This window comes from Schistocerca gregaria, chromosome 1 (assembly GCF_023897955.1).
Source record: "Schistocerca gregaria isolate iqSchGreg1 chromosome 1, iqSchGreg1.2, whole genome shotgun sequence".
NCBI classification, from domain to species: domain Eukaryota; kingdom Metazoa; phylum Arthropoda; class Insecta; order Orthoptera; family Acrididae; genus Schistocerca; species Schistocerca gregaria.
Genome location: NC_064920.1, coordinates 271,829,239 through 271,851,231, shown reverse-complemented (window position 1 = coordinate 271,851,231; position 21,993 = coordinate 271,829,239). Strand labels below are relative to the sequence as shown.

The following is a 21,993-nucleotide window of genomic DNA, read 5'->3' as shown; positions in this document are numbered from 1 at the left end:
ATACCACACACCATCCAAAAAAACTGTCCACCATGCTTGTCCAACGCCATAAAAGTGGTGTCCCTGCCCACATCCCCCACAACACCCCCCCCCCCCCTTTCCCAAATAGCCAACAAATCCAGTCTGGCATCCTTACTTGGAATTCCAATCACAGAACGTTCCACCCAGATCCAGCTACAACTATAACTATGCTCAAATGCCACACAGCAACAGTTCCAATTCAGTTCTAACCCTCTCACCAAGGTCCCTCCCTGCTCCTGAGACATGTGCCCTGTCAAAAGGCTTAGCCTTTAGTCGCACACCTAAATTCAGTGATACTACCGTGGTCAAATATCTCCTTCCTTTACTGGAAAACCCAACTGAAAATATCATTCCACCACCCAGTCACAACCCCCAAGTTGCAGAGCCAGCATTGACCCTTGCATGGAACAATTCTGACCAATGGCCCAAAGTGACCTTCCTCCTCTCCCCAAAAATTATACCTTGCTGTTGTATCAGGAATTCCTGACATCCAATATTGTCTCCTAGCCTTTCTTGCAGAGCACCCCAACAACTTTCAACATCAGTCTAGCTGAAACCCATGCCATTTGGAAGCTGAGTGCAGACCGTTCTGTCATCCTCCTAGTGGGTAAAGGCTCCACAACTGTGGTACTTGTCCATGGGGAGTATGAGTCAGAGGGATTGAATCAATTGTGACACCTCAACCTACAAAGCTGTTCCACATCACCCATCCCCTCCATTCAGGCAGAACTGCAGAAAGTATTAAAAACTGTAGGTCCCTTGCAAGGTCTCACAACTGCCTCCATAGACCTACTGAACCCAACTGAGCCACATACTCCTGCTTGCTACATAGTACCCAAAATCAACAAAGAAATCCATCCACTCTGTCCCATAGTAACAAACTTCAAAGCTTCAGTGGAAAGGATCTCAGCTCTGGTTGACCAGCACTTCCAACCTGTCAACAGCAACCTTCCAGTCAACAGCAATCTTCCATCCTACATCAAAGACATGAACTACTTCCTGGAATGGCTTGAATCTACCCCACACCTCTCCTACCTGAACCTTCCTGGTGACCATGTCTACTACATTTCTCTACACAAACATGTAACATACTCATGGTCTCTTTGCCGCTGAGCACTACCTCTCCCAGAATCCACTCGAAAGCCTCCCAAAAACCTCGTTCCTTCTCACTTGCTGAGTTTATTCTCACCCATAATTAGTTCATTTTTGAGGGCCAGAACTACAAAGAAATCCCGAGCACAGCAATGGGAACAAGAACAGTCTTATCCCATGCCAGCGTTTCCATGGGCCACATGGAAGAGGCGTTTCTTAAGACCCAGCATCTGCTCCCCCTGTTTTGGTATAGGTTTTTCTTGACGACATCATTCTGGACTCTTGGTGAAGCAGAACTTCTTAACTTCATTCAACATATCAGCTCAGACAAACTGTCCACCTGGGGGTTCCCAACACCTCATAATGGAGCATGTCCTCCAGCATAACTGGGTTCCTAGGCACATGCTACATCGCACATCTCATTTAGATTGTTCCACCCAACACCAGTCCCTTGGAACTGCGCAGATGGGAACTTTCACTACAAAACATGCTTTCAGCCTGCCAACTCCCTGAACTCAGCCTATATTAACCTCTACTCCTGTCACTTCTTTGGCCTCCACTCTTTATTTTTGCACACTGTGCAGCACTGTGTGTGTGTGTGTGTGTGTGTGTGTGTGTGTGTGTGTGTGTGTGTGTGGCCTGTTTCACTCTGCATTTTACATCATTTTTTATTTGTTATCTTTTTCTTCGTAGTTAGTATCATTAATCTTATTCATCTCACATATACCTCTTTAATTCTCAATCTATCTTCTTTTTTCTTTGAAGCTGGCATAGTATCTGTGATGCACTGTCTTTGACTTCCGTTTGGTACCCTTACTCCAGCTATGCTTACCTCACACTTGTTACTTCATAATCTAAATTGTGAGTGACGTGCATCCACTTACCCTTTTTTCCCCATTTTTCCTCACTCCTTTCTCCTCGGTATTGAAGGAGCAAGTTTCCGAAAACTTGGCTTTATTTATTTTCATCAGTTCTGTGTGACTGTCAGCTGTACTGATCTAAGGTAAGTTCTGGCCAGCCCAACTGTTTCTTTGTATATTTTTGACATTTCTGTATGAGGTTCTCCTTCAATCACTCTTAATTTAATTCAACAAAAGTATTAACAGAGTAGTAAATTTTCCTTCTTATTTTACATTATCTCTCGCAGCAGGTGTGGACAATTTATAATGCATGAGTACACAGTACATCTTATTTACAGTACCCTATATATGTGTGAATTTCATTCACAGAATGTAAGTGTGAACTGATATAACACTTTCAGTGTTGAAGCAAATATTTTCAGTTACACAAATTAGATTATGTTCTTATGATACTCACTTATAAAATGTGCCTCAATATTTACATGCTGTAGCCTTAAGACTTGTATGTATATTTTTCTTCTGCCTTTTATGTATGAAATGTAAGAATCTGAAGAAGTGTGGTATCCCTCTCCCTCTCCTTCTGCCTTCTGCCTTCTGCCTTCTGCCTCGAGACCTACATTTTATCACTAGATAATTATTTATCAGTAAAGGTGACTTCATAATGTTTTCTCGCTCAAAAAATGCAAAATGACAGCTCCCCAGCTTTATTTGCAGTTGCATGCGTGTGTGAATACCTGACGTGTGATAGTCACCTTGGTTACAGAGAGCAGCAATACAATGGACTGCAGGGTCACACTGTGTGGGTTTCTAAACACAGTGCAGAGGAAGACTGTACACACAGTAGTCTGTGGTGCTCCTGTTAGAAGTTTTGTGTCATTTGATGATGAGATGGATGAGTAAAATTGTGTGTGGCATGTGATTTGTAGAAGATGAAGCAGTGTCAGACTCGTATCAATGATCCAGAGTCCTGGAATTTTCTTGTAGAACTGCTGATTGCTGACAAGGGGCTGTTTGCATTTGCATTTCTCGAGTTTGCCATGGATAGCGTTCTTTACTTCTGATGATCATTATCTTGCCCTCTGTGGATGACGATGCCATTCATTACTTAGGGGAAGGGATAGGGAAGAGGTGAGGGGAGTACAACATTTCATTATTGTTGCATGAGAAAGGCAGTATATCATGCTCCAGCAATACCAAATCCCTTACCATACAGGGTAAGTGCAGGTAAGGCTGGAAACTATCCCAGCACTGTGGTGGATGGGATCTTCAGATTCCAGGACAAAATGTGTCGTATAACATTTTGATGTTTGGAAGTCCAGAGGGTATCCTGCATCACTCAAGAATCATCTCCTCTGGAACATTGAAAAAACAGCTCTGCTGAGTTGAGTATTTTTGGTTTGGGTTCCAGATTGTATAGTGGATGTCCTATCTTGAAAGCATTGTTTAATGGTTGTGGTTATTCCTCCTAGAACTTGGAAATAATGATTGATTCATACAGAACAGGAAAAATGGCACTTATCAGGGAACTGGAGTGCCCTAAGAAGTGTGATAGTACCACTCTTGTCCTCTATACACATAATTGATGTTATGGGTAGTGTGAACAATAATCTGTGACTGTGTGCAGACATGCTGTAGTATATGGGAAACTGTGGTCATTGAATGTAGGAGGATTCAAGATGACTTGGATAAGATCTCTATTTGGTGTGATGAATAGCAATGTGCTGTAAATGTGGAAACATGTAAGTTTATGCAGAGGAGTAGGAAAACAATCTTATAATATTTGAATACAGAATTAGTGGTGTGCGGCTTTATAAAGTCACATTGATTAAATGTTTAGATGTAACTTTGCAAACCAATATGAAATGGGATGAGAACACATGATTGGCCGTAGAGAAGGCAAAGGGTCGACTTCCATTTATTGGGAGAATTTATGAAAGAGTAGTTCATCTATAAAGGATACTGCATACAGAACACTAATGCTACCTATTCTTGAGTACCCCTTGAGTGTGTGGGATCCCCACCATGTTCGATTAAAGGAAAATATTGAAAAAATTCAAAGGCATGCTGCCATATCTATTACTGGTTGGTTCGGTGAACATGTGAGTAATAAGGAAATGCTCAATGAACTTAAATGGGAATCCCTAGAAGGAAGAAACTACTCTTTTTGCAGAACATTATTGAAACAGATAAGAGAAATGGCAAATGTGATAGACTGCGGAACGATACTACTGGCCCCCAGCATACATCTTGTTGACACTCGTTTTCCTTGCTCCATTTGTGAGTGGAACAGAAAAAGGAAAGACAAATAATGGTCCAAGAAGCCCTCCGCAGTGCAACATAAGGTGGCTTACAGAGTGTGCATGTAGGTGTAGATCTACATCCACACCTTCTCCATCAGTCATGGTACAATAATGAGACAATAGCATGTAGGTAAAGATTAGTAAGCAACAATTTACACATAAATTTGATTTTAGATAGTTACAATATGTCAAATCATGCATTTCTTATGTTTTATTTTTTAAGAACAAGTTATGTCGTGTACTGGAAGATGCCTTGCTTGATGCTAGGTAACATGTGAGTTAGGATGTTCCTTATTTGTCAACTGAGCTGCAGTTTATAGTTTACACTAGTTCAGATGTATGCGTATTGCCAGGGGCACTCTCATACCAGTGACATTGCAGCAGCTTTAATTACATTGTAGCAAACCGTTAACTTGCAACACATTCTTTATTACACAGAATATATGGATACATGGAAATCACTAGGTAGTTAAAGTTCCAATCCATGCTGGTCACTGTACATTATACAACCCACCAAGAAAATAATCCCAGATAGTCTAGGGTCCATCCAGTCCATCAATAATCCATGAAACAGAAATCCAACGTAGTCCGGTCAAAGTCCAGTAAACACCCAGGTCACAAAAGTATGGTGTAAGCAAGGTAGAGACTTAAGCACAGCATGGTTCGAAATATTTGGCAGAGGCCCAGTGGCAAGTTTAGTTGTCATTAATAGTGGATATCACGGGGTGTCAATGTCACTGTGTGATAACAAAAATAAGCTTCTCTCATCGCATTAACAGGTGCATGGGCGGAAGTGTCCATTTCGATATTGTGATCATTGTACCGTAAGCAGAGGTGTGGGCTTGAAATAGTACTGAGCTGGCATGGGGGGTGGTGCTGGTTGTCTGAGGTGGAAGCCACCAAGCTGATTGGAGTATCATACGAACATGGCTCCACAGGCAACCACTAGATATTTTTTGTCCCTAGGTAGCTGGTATCCATCCTGGGATCTGCCTTAAAGTGCGTGTCAGAACTTATGAGGCTATCAGGGTTGATGGCTGGGCTACCATGGGTATATTGTAGCCCTCAGATGGTCCCAGGGGGTCCGGTGTTGGCAGCTGTGTGGCAGTTCTGCTGAAGTGTGACCCCTTTTGTCTGTGTGGTCCTGTAGGAGGCCAAGAACTGGGTCAGGACCTTGGTCATTGGTGCATATTCTGTATTCGCACCTTACAAGGTGTAGATGAACCAATAGGCTCCGCCATTGGAGGCTGGGTGGAATAGTGCTGTTGTCAGGTGCTTCTCTGAGAGCAGAAATCCTGAAACATACCAGATGAAATTTTTAAGGGCATTGTCCAGAATATTGTAACTGGCGTTTCTTCAATGGCTAATATTTTCTGCAAGATGCTTATTGTCTCCCTTGCTGTGTTATATGACATTAAAGCTATGTAAGAAAACTTAGAAAATGAAATTACAGTGAAATCCAGACCTTTGTAGCTGCTTCCAGGCATTGATAAATAGCAACAGGGGCAGTGAAAATGTGTGCCTTGACCGGGACTCGAACCCGGGATCTCCTGCTTTTATGGCAGATGGTCTGTCTGACTGAGCCATCGAGGACACAGAGGACAGTGTGAGTACAGGGACTTCTCTCTGCCGAGCTTCCCATGAGACCCACATGTAAGCAGGACATCCTGGATTTGAATCCCTATTGGGGCACACATTTTCAACTGTCCCCATTGATATTTACCAACACCTGTAAGCAGCTACAAAGGTCTGGATTTCACTGTAATTTAATTCTTCGAGAGCTACAAGATCACCAGTGGTGTCTATTCTTTCAGACACCATCTTCACTTAGAAAATGAGTCTATGGCTATGAGTCACATCTTTCCAAAGAAGGGACTGGTTAAGTCCACCTGAATGCTACGCCATGGTCAGTCCTGGAACTGCAGGCTGTCCTCTTCATGTTCTGTGTGATGCCAGGCCAAAAGGTGTGCTGCTTTGTGAGTACCTTCATGCATGCCATCCCCCGTGGTCAGGGTGTGGGAAGTTTATGACATGCTGATACAGTGGCAGAGGTTGATCACACAACAGCCACTGTTGTATACGCTGTACCATCTGTATCCTGTTTTTTGTTGAAAATATTTGCAGAGTTCCGGAAGGGAATGGCATGGGAGACATTCTGACCAACTGTGACAAACATATTTCATAACTTGTTTAACAAATAGGTCCTCAGCTATCCTGTGCAGTTACAGAAGGCGTATTAGGACTCTTGTAGGTGGTCATGTAAGATGTCATCCGTTCCAAAGCACAGTGTTTCCCAAGAGTCTGGTGTGGTCCATGATTCTTTAGGTAGTATAGATAGAGCATCAGCAGTAGCAAATTGTGCTATCTGTCCATAGTGAATTGAGTAAATGTTGTTCAGGAGGAAGAGGGTCCAGCATTTTAGTCATTGTGTATTTTTTCTGGAAGGCAGTTCTTAGGACTAAATAAGGAAATGAAGTTAATGTTCTGTTATAGTTGAAGTTCGGTGCCTTAAAGAAATTGTCAGAAATTTTAGGTGCCAAATATAATAGCGAGTGCTTCTTTTCTGATTTGTAAGTAATTTATGTCGGCTGAACTGAGTGTTTTAGAAGTTTATGTGATAGGTTTTTCATAATCATCATCACTTTTGTGTGAAAGAATGGCCCTGGTGCCATGTTAGATGCATCAACGCCCATGATAAGGCATTTTAATGGGTCATAGGCTGCCAGACTGTAGGTACTGTTGAGACTGACTGTTTATGTTTTCCAACTTTCTTGTGTAGATTATTAAGGAGTCTGGTGATCTCGGCAGCATTTGGTATAAATTTAGCATAATAAGTTATGATGATGATAGATTTCTTCAGCTTTTGTCATTTAGTAGATAAAGTTGACACCTATATGTCTCAAAGAAAATTTAATTCCATCAGATCTGTAGATCACATAACAATTTATTTTGCTGAGAAATGACTGATGATCTGTGAAGTTCATAAGCACTTGGGTTTCTTCTATGGCTTCCATGTATGTTAAGTTGAGCAATGTCCTGTATGACTTGATCTTGAAAGAATTCACACTACAATCCATTTTGTTGTAGTGTCTGAAATAGCAATTTTAAGTTAATAAGCTCCACTTATTAAAATCCAGGTAACTGACTATGTTCAGAGTCTTTTGACTCACTGCCAGCACACTGGATGGCAATAGGCAGCAATTTGCTACAATTCAGTGAAATTATGAAGTTGTCAAAGTTGCACAGAAGTTTGTTTTTATTTAAATGATGACCAACTTCTGATCTTAGTCCATTATCAAGCCATCCTAATGCTACCACAATGTCTGTGTGCTTGCCACATTGCCTGTGTTAGTGGGTTAGTGCAAGGTACTATTTGCATATGACAGTTCAATGTTGGATGCGCGGGGTGGGGGTGGGGGGTGAGGGGAAGACGACACTGGAGTGTCACTTATATGAGTGGCTTGGTAATGGAGTAAAGTCCTAAACTGGTTGTCATTCAAATAAAAACAAACTTCTGTCCAACTTTAATGGTTTTGTAATTTCATTGAATCTTTTGAATTGGCTTTTCCAGAAAAAGGTGGAAAATCAATGTTACACTAGAAGTTCTGAAAATCAGTCTGATATACCTGTACAGAGCAGTAATTGTATATAAGCGTTGGATAGATCAGTTTTAGATAAGTACAGCTCACCGGATAGCCATGACATGAACTCTTCTTACCTATGACTGGAATAGATGTCAATCTATTATAGTGCATTTATAGTTGATTTAAAGTCACCACAAGTATATAGGGAGCCATTTAGTTTTCATAATACTATCAGTAGTATTTTCCATTGACAGGATGTGATAGTTGTGAGGAGGTCTTGTTGCACCAGATGATATAATTAGGATTTAATGTCATCTCACAGTACTTCATGCTGCTGGCATAGCTCTCTAAAATAATGAGATGCCACAGAAGACTTTAGCAGAATGCGAGTTCCATAATTATTTGCACCTTCTAAGCCTGCTGAAGATAGGTCTGAAAATTGGGTGCATAGTGATTCAAGATCATTGAATGTTATAACTGGTGAAACACTGTTGATGTCATCTACAGTTTTAAAACTAAAAGATAAGAAGTGTCCATCCCAAAAATATTTTGTGCGTGACAGGTGGCACAACTAAGAATGTAATTGGATAGCTGACTTTCTTGTGTAACACCAGTATTGTTCTTTTACTGTGCATGAGTATGCAGTGTTTGCTGTAGATTGTACTCTTTTTGATCTCTGCTGAAGAGATGGCAGACCCATTAGAGCCTAGGCTTCCTTCATTTATAATAGAAACGGAACCAATGTCAACAGAAAATTTTACTAATTTGTTGTTGACCGCTAGTGGACAGTGAAATACTGCAACTGTGGCTGTAACTAACATGTTTACACTGTTGCTGCATTGTGGGTGCAATGTGGTGCTGCTTTTGCAAACCTGCAACCTCTGTCCTTGTTTGCAATAATGCGCACAGTGTGTTTCCCTGTCAGGACACTGAGTGGGGCATGTATTTGCTCTCGTTGTTGTGCCTACAGTTTTATTTATTGTCTCAATTGTTGCTTTTGTTGTTCTTATTGTTGGGTCTGCTGTCACATTTGAAGTTGCAGGCATTGCAGCCATCCTCACACTCACACTGATTTCGAGTCCTTGTCACTTATATTATACCTGTAGTACTGTGTGACACTCTTTATTACACAGGAAATATGGATACACTGTTATTGCTTCATGATTCCAGTCTGCATTGGTTATTGTAATTTGTAGAATACACAAAGAGAATAATCCAAATAGTCCAGGGTCTGGCCTCTACATCAATATCCATGGAGCAACAATCTAACTTGATCCAGAAGTCCAGTAAACAGCCAGGTTATGGAAGTACAGTCTAAGCGAGATAGAGACTTTAGCACAGCATGATTCTAAGCGTAGTAAGTGACCTGGTGACTGGGTTTTATCTCTGGCTTCATGTCAGTGGCCAGCTCCATTTGATGGCTTGCTGGTGCCCCTAACAGGTCACCAGCAGAGTCATTGATGCAGACATTGTAGGGTATTGACCTTGCTATTGGATGCCAGACGTATAACGCAAATGATTTCCTCACAGCAACTCATGGCTGGGCAACATTAAATCTAAACCTACACTTGTGGAGAGCTCCTGAGGGCCCTTTATTGTCACCAATTTAACTTGCCGTATTATAGGCCGTATTTCTCTGTTTTTCTATGACCTCACACTTGATGTGTGGCATAGTTGTGTTCTAGACTGAACAAATGCAATGGGAATGATGGGCCAGCAAATTCAGTGTGCAGTGATCTGACTACATTTTGTTACAAGACTGTGTCCATTCTTCCACCGTCTATCACACATACAGTGAATGTGCTGCATCTCCCACACCACACTACAGTGTGCCCTGTATCTGTCACAGTTAGCTCTCCTCCTTCCCCCCACTGCAGTGTCCCAACAAAATGTGATTTGCCGTGGTAGAATTTGATGCAACATTTTAGGCAGGCACAGCATGGCCATCAGAAAGCATATGGGCATCACTACTGCACTTGATGCCAAAGAAGCTAGTTGGCTGTCAGCTGTGTACTAATTATAGGACACCGAATAATTTGTCAATTCTTAATCACTACCTGGTGCAATACCTTCTAGCTTTTACATATAATCTTTCTTGTTGAATGTTTTTTTTTCCTCCCCCTGCTGAAACTTGTCTGGGGCTACAACGAAAACCCGGTAGTCCCATAGGCTATATACAAAACAGCTATAACACCACCATGTCGACTATCTGAATGCCTTACATGTCTTGTGAGCTGTGCAATGCTGTACACACACACACACACACACACACACACACACACACACATTCCAAAACTGTATTGAAGAAGTGTTAAGGAGCCCAGATCTAAGTTACACCCACATTAGTGATGTGCTGCTTTCACCAGAAGAACACAAACATCATCTTCGAGAAGTGTCCCCCAGTTGGCGTGAGTATGGAATGCTACTGAATCCCAACAAACACACAATCAGAGCTGCAACAGTGTCCTCCATTGAATTCAAGAAATTTGCCACCAACACATGCCCATCTCCATTTGGTGAGATCACCCCGAGAATTTATCTAGTCCCAGTGACAGTGTGGGAAATGTGTCGATACCTAGGTGTGAAAACTTCTATATCGCTACTTTATACCTCACACTGTCGGAGTTCATGCGCCACTCCCAGCTGGCCCCACAGTGTGTGTTTCCACTTGTCTCAAGTAGAATAACAATCTACATGTGGTGTGGAAAGCATGCCATGCAAGCCTGGCATGGGTTACCCTATTGAGACATCCTTTTGCTAGTACCGCCTTGGCAATGTATCAGCCCATTCTGTGGCTGCAATTGTGCTGTAGCACCTCATAAAGCTGAGTGCTCTTGGCCACCAATCTACCCTGAGCTCCAGGTTGCCTATTGAGGCCGTAAAATATTTCAGGTTTGTGGATTGAACGGGGTGTTCACACCCCAGGACAAACGGGAAAAGCTCAGGAATTTTTTCATCCAGGAGAAAACTGGAAAAAACCTGTGAATTTTTCGGAATTCTAGGAATTTTTCATTGTTTTACTTTTCAGTTAAATTTCTGTATGACTGGTAAGAACTGATACTATGACAAAAAATATTACTGTATCCTGCTACTGCAGAATGATACTGCAGCAAGAAAACATAAAGAAGAGAAAAAAAAAAAACACAACATAACTTGAGCTGTAAAGGAAATGTGCCACTTACAACAACAAAACACCATGGACACACAGGCGTCTGCCAACAGAAAAATGTGTCCAAGAACTTAGGACAAAGACTCCCAAGAACCAAGGCACTACAGTGGCACCCACCCCACTGCTATGTACAAGCTCTGTGTCTGAGGGTTTCATTCAGGAGGACGACGGTTCAATCCCGCGTCCGGCCATCCTGATTTAGGTTTTCCGTGATTTCCCTAAATCGCTCCAGGCAAATGCCGGGATGGTTCCTTTGAAAAGGGATGGCCGACTTCCTTCCCCATCCTTCGCTAATCCGATGAGACTGATGACCTCGCTGTCTGGTCTCCTTCCCCAAACAATCCAATCCAATCTGAGGGTGAAGTGGAGATTCTGGCGTCCACCGAGGACCTAGATCTCACTTGGCCCTTGGACACAAAGTATGTTGATCACACAGGTACTCAGTCAGTGGCACTAGGTGACCCGGAAGCGTAGACTGCCTCATTGAGTGTTTCATGCCTTCCCAGTCTCACAATAACGTCATCCTCCAGTGGAATTGCAAGGGTTTTCTTCCACCACCTGGATGAGCTACGGTAACTGTTAAGCTTTACAGCTGCTTTGTGCATTGCGCCCCCCCCCCCCCCCCCCCCCCCAACTTCCACGAAACCTGGATCCCAATAATGTGGACCCCTGCACTCCGTGGTTATAGCGGATATTACAAGAACTATAGTGACTATAATGGAGTGCCATGTGGAGTTTGTGTCTATATCCTGAAGTCAGTATGTAGTAAACCTGCACCCCTTCAAACTCCTCTTGAAGCTCTTTCTGTCAGGATATGAACAACGCAGGAAATAACTGTCTGCAATGTATATCTTTGTCCAGCTGCTGCTGTACCCCCGAACGTATTGGCTGCACTGATTCAACAAGTCCCTAAACTCTCCCTACTTTTGGGAGATTTTAACACTTGTAACCCCATTGTGGGGTGGTACCGTGCTTCCTGGCCGAGGTAGAGATGTCGAAACTACTTTCTCAACTTGACCTCTGCCTCTCAAATACTGGGGACCCCACACATTTCAATATGACTCATGGCACTTTCTCAGCCATTGCTTTATCCCTCTGCAGCCCAAGACATCTCCCATCGGTCCACTGGAGAGCCCATGATGACTTGTGTGGTAGTGACCACTTTCCCACCTTCCTGTCACTCCCCCAGCACCATTCCATGGGACATCACCAAGATGGGCATTAAACAAGGCAGACTGGGAAGCTTTCACGTCTGCTGTCACCATGGAATCTCCCCCACATGGTACCATCAATGAGGTTTGTTGAGCAAGCCAGTAGAACAATCATTTCTGCTGCAAAAAAAATGTTTCCTTGTTCTTTAGGGTGCCCCCGGTGAATGTCAGTACCTTGGTGGTTGCCAGAAATCGCTGAGGCCATTAAAGAGTGTCGGTGAGCTCTACAGTGATATAAGTGGCACCCTTCTCTCAAGCACCTAATAGCTTTTAAATGGCTCCGTGCCTGCATTTGCCAGCTTATAAAAAGGTGAAAACAGGATTGTTGGGAGAGGTATGTCTCGACCATTGGGTGCCATACATCACCTTCCCAAGTCTGGATGAAGGTCAGACGTGTTTTTGGACACCACACCCTGACAAGTGTCATTGGCATTAACATCAATGGTGTGTTATCTACTGACGCAAATGCAAACAATTGCCGAGCACCTTGCTGAGCACTATGCTCGAGCCTCCATGTCAGACAATTACCACCCAGTGTTTTGCCCCCTCAAATGGCAGATGGAAGGGAAAGTCCTCTCGTTCACTACATGCCACAGTGAATCCTATAACTCCCCATTTACAGAGTGGGAGCTCCTCAGTGCTCTCACTCATTGCCCCGACACAGCTCCTGGGCCAGATCTGATACACAGTCAGTTGATTAATCATCTTTCATCCAGCTACAAGCGACATCTGCTCATCATCTTCAACTGGATTTGATGCGATGGCATCTTTCCATCTCAATGATTTAAGAGCACCATTATTCTAGTGCTCAGACCTGGTAAAAACCAACTTGATCTGGATAGCTTTTGGCCCATCACTCTCACCAATGTTCTTTCTAAACTGCTCTAATGTATGTTGTGTCGGCAGTTGGTTTGGGTCCTGGAGTCATTGTGACCTAGTGGCTCCATGCCAGGGTTGCCTCTGCCAGGGTCGCTCTACCACTGATAATGTTGTGTCCCTTGAGTCTGACATCCGAACAGCCTTCTCCAGGCACCAACACCTGGTTGCCTTTTTCTTTGATGTACAGAAAGTGTATAACACAACCTGGCGACATCGTATGCTTGCCTCTTTATATGAGTGGGGTCTCCAGCGCCCACTCCTGATTTTAATCCAAAACTTCCTGTCGCTCCATAATTTCTGTGTCCAAGTTGGTGCCTCCCATAGTTCCCTCCATATCCAGGAGAATGGAGTCCCATAGGGCTCTGTATTGAGTGTTTCTCTATTGTTAGTGACCATAAACGATTTAGCAGCTGCTGTAGGGCCGTCGGTCTCACCTTCTCTGTATGCAGATGACTTCTGCATTTTGTACTGCTCCTCCAGAAGTAGTGTTGATGCGGCATCTACAGGGAGCCATTCACAAGGTGCAGCCATGGCTTCCAGTTTTCAGCCACAAAGTCATGTGTCCTGTACTTCCATCGGCATCGTACTCTTCATCCGGAACCAGAACTTTACCTTAATGATGATCCACTTACGGTACTGGAGATATATCGATTCTTAGGACTGGTTTTCAGTGCTCGATTGATTTGGCTTTCTCATCTTCCTCAGCTTAAGCGGAAGTGCTGGCAGCATCTCAATGCCCTCCGGGGCCTCTGCTGCCTGAGCAACACCAACTGGGGTGCAGATCGCTCTACGCTGCTGCAGCTCTACAGAGCCCTTTTTCAATCCCATCTTGCTTATGGGAGTGTGGCTTTTGGTTTGGCGGCACCCTCAGCATTGCATCTACTTGACTACTTGACTGCAGAGTTCGACTAGTGACAGGAGCTTTTAGGATGAGTCTGGTGACCAGCGTACTGACAGAGGCTGGAATTCCTCAATTACTATGTCCTTTTCCCAACCATGGCTGTTCAACTACTGCATCGGCAGCCCATGTCATAGTCTACGACTGCACTTCATGTCTAGTCCCTTCTGTCTGAACGGAAGTTCTTCCCTTTACCACCTCTACTCAAGGTCCATTCACGTACACCTCAATGGTTTAAACCTAGGCTGAAGCTTCGCCTGGACCTTTCCCGTGGCCCTAAGGACTCAGTCAACTTTGCGGCTCTCCGCTGTCACTTCCTGTCGATTCTTGACATGTACTAGGACCATGAAGTGGTTTACACCAACAGCTCGATGGCTGATGGTCACATTGGTTTTGCATATATTTATGGAGGACATATTGAACAGCACTCCTTTGCCGATGGTTGCAGTGTTTTCACTGTAGAGCTGGTGGCCATATGTTGTGCTCTTGAGCACATCCGCTCATGCCCTGGCGAGTCGTTTCTTGTCTGTACTGACTCCTTGAGCAACCTACAAGCTGCAACAAAGCAATGAGACAGGTGAATCACAATGCTTAGTGCTGACACACTGCAGGGTGTTGGTGTGACCTTGAGGTGTCTAATTTCGTGACAGCCACTCTATTCCATCTACTGCAAATTTCTTCAGTTGTAGTCCGTAGAATATAAATTTTATAATTAAAAATTGTCTAGAGTAATATCTTCTGATGACAAGGGTAATTTATTGTTGAGCTACATAAATTTTGTGGTATATAGATGACAATTGGTACACACTATATTTATTTGATGATGTCGTGACAAATTAACTTGTACTAATTTTTTTAAAAATATAGGGTAATTAAGAAACTTTTTATGTTAGTTTTCAAGATATTGTGATGTAATTTTAGAGTTACTTGCAAAACTTTTAATAAATGCACCTTATATGTGGTATAGGAGACCTATCAGGATGATCCACAATTTACCTATTTTGATTTGGACGATGTTCGGAAACACCACTATAGTCTTCCAGAGAAAACAACTCTAACATTTGGAGATGGTCATGAATACAGAAAAATTGTTATTTTTAATTCTCTGACCTGGAAAAGGCGTGAACTTATTACAATACGTGTTTCTACTCCTTATGTTAAGGTAATGTATAGGTTTTTACTTTCTTGATTTTTTGAAAAGAGCAGTTGTGTTTTCAGAATGTGTAGTTATATATAATTTTATGTTTTTGTAGGTAACTCATAACAATGGATCCCAAATAATATGCCAGGTTACTCCAACATTTCTTCAGAATGGAAATATGATTGATTCACATTATGATGTTTCATTCATAGCAGATGTGCCAGCCTTATCTTTGGTTTCATATTTCATTAATGTTTTACCTTCAGGCACTCAACTCCTGTAAGTAATGAAGTATATTCCAGAGAATGACTTAATTACTGTCTTTGTGAAAATAAGTGTACATTGTATCATGACATACCTTAAAAATTATATGTTGATTTTATTTGTTTATACGGAACACATGGATTTGAGATATACTATGTCAATAAAGCTACAGAGAATCACCCAAGAAATGTGCTCACCTATATGTAATTGATTCAACTTTTAACTCAGCACTTGAAATTTATAACAAAAAATATTTTGTGAAGTACAAAATTTATTTTGTAAATATTTGTGCTCTGTGCAACAAAGATCAAATTCAGCTGAAATAGTTAAAGAAGCTTTTTGTCCTTAAAAAATTCTTAATCTTTTGTACTTGTAAGTATAAAAGGAAAGCAGTGACCAGTTGTGTAAAGTAATCTTATATAAATATATAATCCATGTTCCAAATTATTAAACTCTTCTCTTTTTTTATTGCAGTTCAGATTCACTTTCCCAAATAAAGCTTTTGAACACTCCTAATAACTTCCTGAAAGTTGATGGCTTTGAGAATGTTCAGGTTTTTAATGATGCACATGAATTTTCAATAAAAAATAAGTTCTTATCTGCTGCTTTTGGTGTAGATGGACTCCTTAAAGCTATAACAATCAGAAGTTCTGGCATCACTGTTCCTGTCAGTCTAGACTTTGCCAGGTAAGATTTGTGGGTATTATTTTTCAGACTTTTTTCCACCTTAAAATATCTACAGTTTGAATATAAAAGTGAGATTTGTTATGTAGGTATTGTTTTGTGATATCTTTCTTATATTATTTTAATAAAGAACTTACTAATAATTTTGTGCTCTGCTCAGTATTAAGAATGGTTTTGTATTTAACTTTTGTATGTAGTGGGTGACATTGTAAGTTGGCAGTGAAGTCATGAAAGAAATGTTTGAACTCTTGAAAGAAACATGACCAACCACACCTACTGTTTCTGTGCCTGTGTGTGAATGTTTATTATAATTGTCTCAAAAGGAACATTCATTCGAGAAAACTAGAAAATTATGTGACAGTTGTCAGCCAATATTTACTTACAAGAGGAGAAATTTTTAGTACTGCCAATAGACACAAATAAAGGAACATAAAACAATCCTAAATTTCAGAACTATTTGTTCTTTACTTTAAAAGGCTAAAAAGGATTGGTATATCAATAGACCGCAAGATGAGAAGGACCCCCTGTTGTGAGAATGAGAGGAGACAAATATGAAGGAGGTGTCTGAGGGAGTAGTACATTGGTAATCACTGTGCCAACTTCAGTCCAGAGCTAATAAAGATAGAATGAAAAGAAAATATGGATTAAATGGAAGAGAAATATGGAGCACAAGCTCGGATTAGGGAGGGATGTGGATGGAAATTGGCTGTGCCCTTTCAAAGGAACCATCCCGGCAATTGCCTGAAACGATTATAGGTAAATCACAAAAAACCTAAATCAGGATGGCCGGACATGGATTTGAACTGTCGTCCTCCCGAATGCGAGTCCAGTGTGCTAATCACTGCGCCATCCCACTCGGTTAGAAGAAATGAATTGAATAGAGCATTTAAGAACCAGAAGTAAGAAGAGACTGGGTGAAGACATTTATATAATATACACTATACAATGAAAAGTATCCAGATATGCTCAGGTAATTGGAATTTGCCTGTGTGAAAGGAGGTGGGAGTATTGTATTATCAGTAGAGAAGCAGTTATTGAAGAATGGGTCAGTCAGTAGAGCTCAGTGACTTCAAATGTGGGCTAGTCATTGGATGTCACTAGCTTAAAAAAATCCATTGGGGACATCTTAACCCTTCTAAATCTATCCAAGTTGATTGTTGGTGATGTAATTGTGAAGTGAAATGTCACGAAACACTCACAACTAAACTAAGATCAGGCGCACATTATCAACTGAGAGACAATGATTATCGAGCATTTCAGAGAGTGATTGTAAAAAAATCGTGGATTAGGAGAAGGAATCATTTGTGAGTTTCAAAGGACAACCAGCAGTCCACCTTGCACTTTGACTGGGCATAGGGAGTTGGAAAGAACAGTGTGCAACATTCGAGCAGCTCTTCATAAGCCATACATTTCTGTAGTCTGTTCTAAGTGAGTCACAAAGTTGTGTAAAGAATGATGTCACTGGACAGTGAATGACTGCAAATGAGTGACTTGATGTGATAAATCATGCTATTTCCTGTGACAGTCCAATGATAGGGTTTGGGTTTGCTGAATGCCTCCTCAAAGGTTTCCTGCTATCATGTGTATCGCCAACTGTGAAGTACGGAGGAGATGGTCTTATGACATCGCCTGTGTATTTAGTAGTTGGGATTGGTCCCCTTATTGTATTTCAGAAAACACTAAATACAGAAGAATATGAACACATAATACCATATTGTTTACTGTGTAAAGTAGAGGAACAGTTTGGTAAGGATGATTGTATCACATGGCAGTACAACCTGTCTTAAAGGAGCACCTGAGAGGCAATGGTTTGTGTACAGTAACATTCCTGAAATGAACCAACCTACCCACAGTCCTGACCTGAAGCCAAAAGGCCATCTTTGGGATGATTTAAAACATCGACATCACTACAGATTCCCGTGTCCAACATTATGATCTTCGCTGGTTTCATATCTGGAGGAAGAATAGGCTGCCATTCTTCCAGACATCCAGACACCTCACCGAAAGTGTTGCCAGTAGAGTTGAAGCCACGTTTCATATTAATGTCTGGAAACTTTTGATCAGATAGTGTATATCAGGCCTTTCTTCTTAAGTAATGCAGAGAGTATTTCAGTGGTTAGAGAACTCGGGCCCCTCTATTTCTGCCCCTAAAAAAAATGTGTTGAACCATCTCTTTGGCTATGCAGTATGTTAGGATTTGTTATTTCATAATGGTATTTATAACATCAACTGAATTTTATGCCAGTGCGTGGCAGAACATGATAATACAGAGTGCCCAGGCTAGAGGTATGCACAAACAAATGCATGTAACAAAATAACTTGACATTTTATGCTGTTGGGTAAATACTCGGTCGACAGAGACATTCTCCACGATATGATCCTCACTATTTCTTGAACAGTACTGAGACATATGGCACATGTGCACAAATGTTTATGTGCAACAGGCACAGGTACGCCTGACAGTCAACATGTGTACACCTTAACGAAAGATGCAGTGTGTGCTATGGTTAGCAGAGTTAAAATCTGTTACACCTGTACAGCAGCAGGCAAGAAAAGAATAGAATGTGGATCCTCCCATATTTAAATCCGTTATCAGTGGGACAGAACTCTTACAGTCACGGTAAGTTTGATTTCATATGCTGGAAAACATTGTTAAAGTTATGTGAATGAAGAGACCATAGAATTTGGTGCGCAAAAGCATTTTTCAGAAGCCCACTTAAATCCGTTGGACAAGCTAGTAGGGAACTGGCCATCCCATGTATAACGGAGCAAACCATTGCTCGCAAGGTTCTTCAGTTGCGTGCTTACAAACTCCAACTTTTGCACCACATTAAGCTTGAGGATCACTAGAATTGATGTGATTTTGCAGTTGAAATGTTGCATCGTTTAAACAGAAACAACAACTAACTCGCAGTGCTATTCAGTGATGAATCTACCTTCCATGTCTGTGGCAAAGTTGACAGCTGTAACTGTCAAAGTAGTGGGAATAAAGACTGCAGGAGAAGTTATTGAGTATGGGCGGGACACACCAAAAGTTGATGGTGATTGGGTGATCAGTCTCTCTCTCTCTCTCTCTCTCTCTCTCTCTCTCTCTCTCTCTCTCTCTCTCTCTCTCTCTCTTTTTAAAAGGGAGCCTACAGCAACAGTGCACATATATCTCGACATGTTGGAGAACTAGGCAGTTCCACAGATGCCTCCTAATGTTATTTTCCAGTGGTATGGTGACCCTTTCCACTGTCATGAAGATGTTACTACATTTCTCCATGAGACATTTTCTGAGCATTGGATAGGAAGGGAGGGTCCCATTGTCTGGCCCTCTTGGTGTCCTGATCTGATTTGCTCAATTTCAGTGCATCGGGGTTTAATGAGGACATTGGTTGCAGAACAGGGAGACCTGTCAGCATACGAGTAGCAGAACAAGAACCTTATGTACGATTACAACATGATAAATCGGCGATAGTGGAACACTACCGTGACTAGGCAATTTATCAGGTTCCAGGAAGCTCGAGTACTGGCGAAAGAATCATGGATATGAGAACGCAAAATACGGGAGGTGATCGAAATTATTAAGCAGGCTGACAACGTCAACAGGGAAGATGGCTACAAACTCCCTGCGTCCTGGCTGCTGGCCATCCCAGTCCAACGGAACGTGAGCGGTCGCGGGGCAGAAGCTACATGGGATACGGACGTATCTGCACAACCAGCTGCAGAGCAACTGTCAGTCCACTTCTGCGCGCACCAGGAGGAAAACTTGCCGACCAAAAGCCGAACTCTGATTGGCGGACAGCTACCAATCATTGATGACATGGACATTCATGAATAGCATCTTGCCTTCAACCTTTCCTTATGTCATGACTAGCCAATCATATTAAAAGTTTTACAACATTGATGTCAAACATCGATAGTCTGTAATAAATAGAAGCACCTGTCCCCATGCAAAACTAGTCGCGCCCTGAGGAAGGCCGTTGCAATTCGGCCGAAATGTCGGTTTTAGTTTATTCTTGTTGTTAGTTTCTAGCAGTGACGCAGCATAATATCCAGAAGAATTTTAATCACTAAGTAAACAAATGTTTTTGTATAACTCTAGTACAGACACCCTGTATTAAATGGAAAACACTTCCTACTGCTCTGCTAAGTTATATTTGTTTTGTCAAAAACCATCTCTCAGCATCCTAGCCCATCTTCAGTTGTCACCTGAAGATGGACTAAGAAGCTGAAAGCAAGTGCGCAACGAAATAAATATAATTTTGTACAATCTTAGGAAGTGGTTTCCTGTTTAGTTTAATTCTAATTCTGCTAATTCAAAAGAGTGTTTAGATTGGACAAATAAATGAAATAAATTGTTTAATAAATACTTTCGCAAGTGACTGCTAACTTGACGTTATAGATGTTCCTCAGACGTACAGTAAATAGGATCAGGAATGAGTGAACTGAAGTTGAACAGGATGATGCAATTTCTCATAGGCCGTGATGTAAACAGACGTAGGTGGACAGTGTTGTCACCAAAAAATATGAGTCCTGTAGGCATTATTGAGATAGGTAGAGGGCCGCCCATACTCCACTTGGCAATACCAGGAGCCGCAGGAAGCTATTGGTACAGAATGATTGAGTGTTTCTTTTCTCACCTTCCAGGACCGTTTTAAGTTGATTCTGTATCAAACTGATACACTATGTAATACCAGTGGGAGTTATGCACAGTACTAGTACATATTGCATGACTCCTGTCACCCCATTGTAATCATTATGTGTACAATTATCTCTTTAAATTATAACAACTTTTTCTGAGCTCTATTTGGGCTTTCATGCTCTATACTCTCCATAAAATTGGGATTTCAGTAATTTTATAATCTACTGTAGAAATTTTCCATCCACTCCAGGTTGGTGACAGTTGTGTGATGAGTTGCTCTTGATTTAACAGCTTGTTCTGTAGTTAGTTTTTTGCCCATTGGTTTTAAATCATTAGATTTTTTGTACATATTTGAACTTCATCTGTTTTTAATTTAGGTACCTTGCCAGAGAAGGAAAAGAAAGGAGTGGTGCTTATCTATTTTTACCAGATGGTGCTGCTGAAACTGTGAGAATTGTATCTCCCATGATAAGGATTATAGAAGGACCGCTTTTCTCACAAGTTGATGTTGTTGTGCCATTTGTGCAGCACACTGTTAAAGTGTATAATACACCAGGTAATAAACTTTGTAATGTATTTGGTTGTAATAGAAATATGATCATTATCCTATGTTGCTCACTGCTTCTTTTCATGTTCATTGTACCTGTAAAGGAGTCAGAACATAGTCACAAAAACTAGGTGTTTTCTTGTTTCACCCATGACAGTTGGTTTATATATATTAATATTATATATTTGTCAAACTTGATAAAGATTCTTATTTTTCATATTTCTGTTTGTTTGTTGCAGTAGTATGACTTTCATATTTCTTGTTTTTGGAAAAAAATTGTCATGATTATCCAATTTTTTTTAAATGCTCACTTGTGGCTTGTTTGTGAATAAATGAATAAACAGGGGCAAGTTTAGCCAAGGCATTTTCTTTAAAAATAACAATAACATCTGTGACAAAAGTCAGGAGATAGCGATATGCATGTATACTGATGGCAGTAATATCACTTACACAAGTTATAAAGGGGCAGTGCAGTGGTGGAGTTAACCTTCGTACTTAGGTGATTCATGTGAAAAGGTTTCCGACGTGATAATGGTCACATAATGGGAATTAACAGACTTCAAGTGTGGAAAACTAGGCACGTGGGACATTCCATTTCAGAAATCGGTAGGAGATCCACAGTGTCAAGAGAGTGCCAAGAATACAAAATTTCAGGCACTACCTCTTACCACAGGGACAATGCAGTGGCTGACAGCTTTCACTTAACAACTAAAAGC

At 41.4% G+C, this 21,993-nt stretch overlaps 1 protein-coding gene across 2 annotated transcripts in view; it reads left to right on the top strand.

Moving 5' to 3' along the window:
- Positions 1-21,993, top strand: part of LOC126340516 (alpha-mannosidase 2x) — a 162,792-nt gene that overhangs the window by 117,695 nt on the left and 23,104 nt on the right. For both annotated transcript variants that reach the window (XM_050001696.1, XM_050001697.1), the window contains exons 13-16: positions 14,982-15,176; positions 15,268-15,434; positions 15,894-16,106; positions 21,108-21,286. In XM_050001696.1, the coding sequence (XP_049857653.1) occupies positions 14,982-15,176; positions 15,268-15,434; positions 15,894-16,106; positions 21,108-21,286 (754 nt within the window). The remainder of the gene's footprint in view (positions 1-14,981; positions 15,177-15,267; positions 15,435-15,893; positions 16,107-21,107; positions 21,287-21,993) is intronic.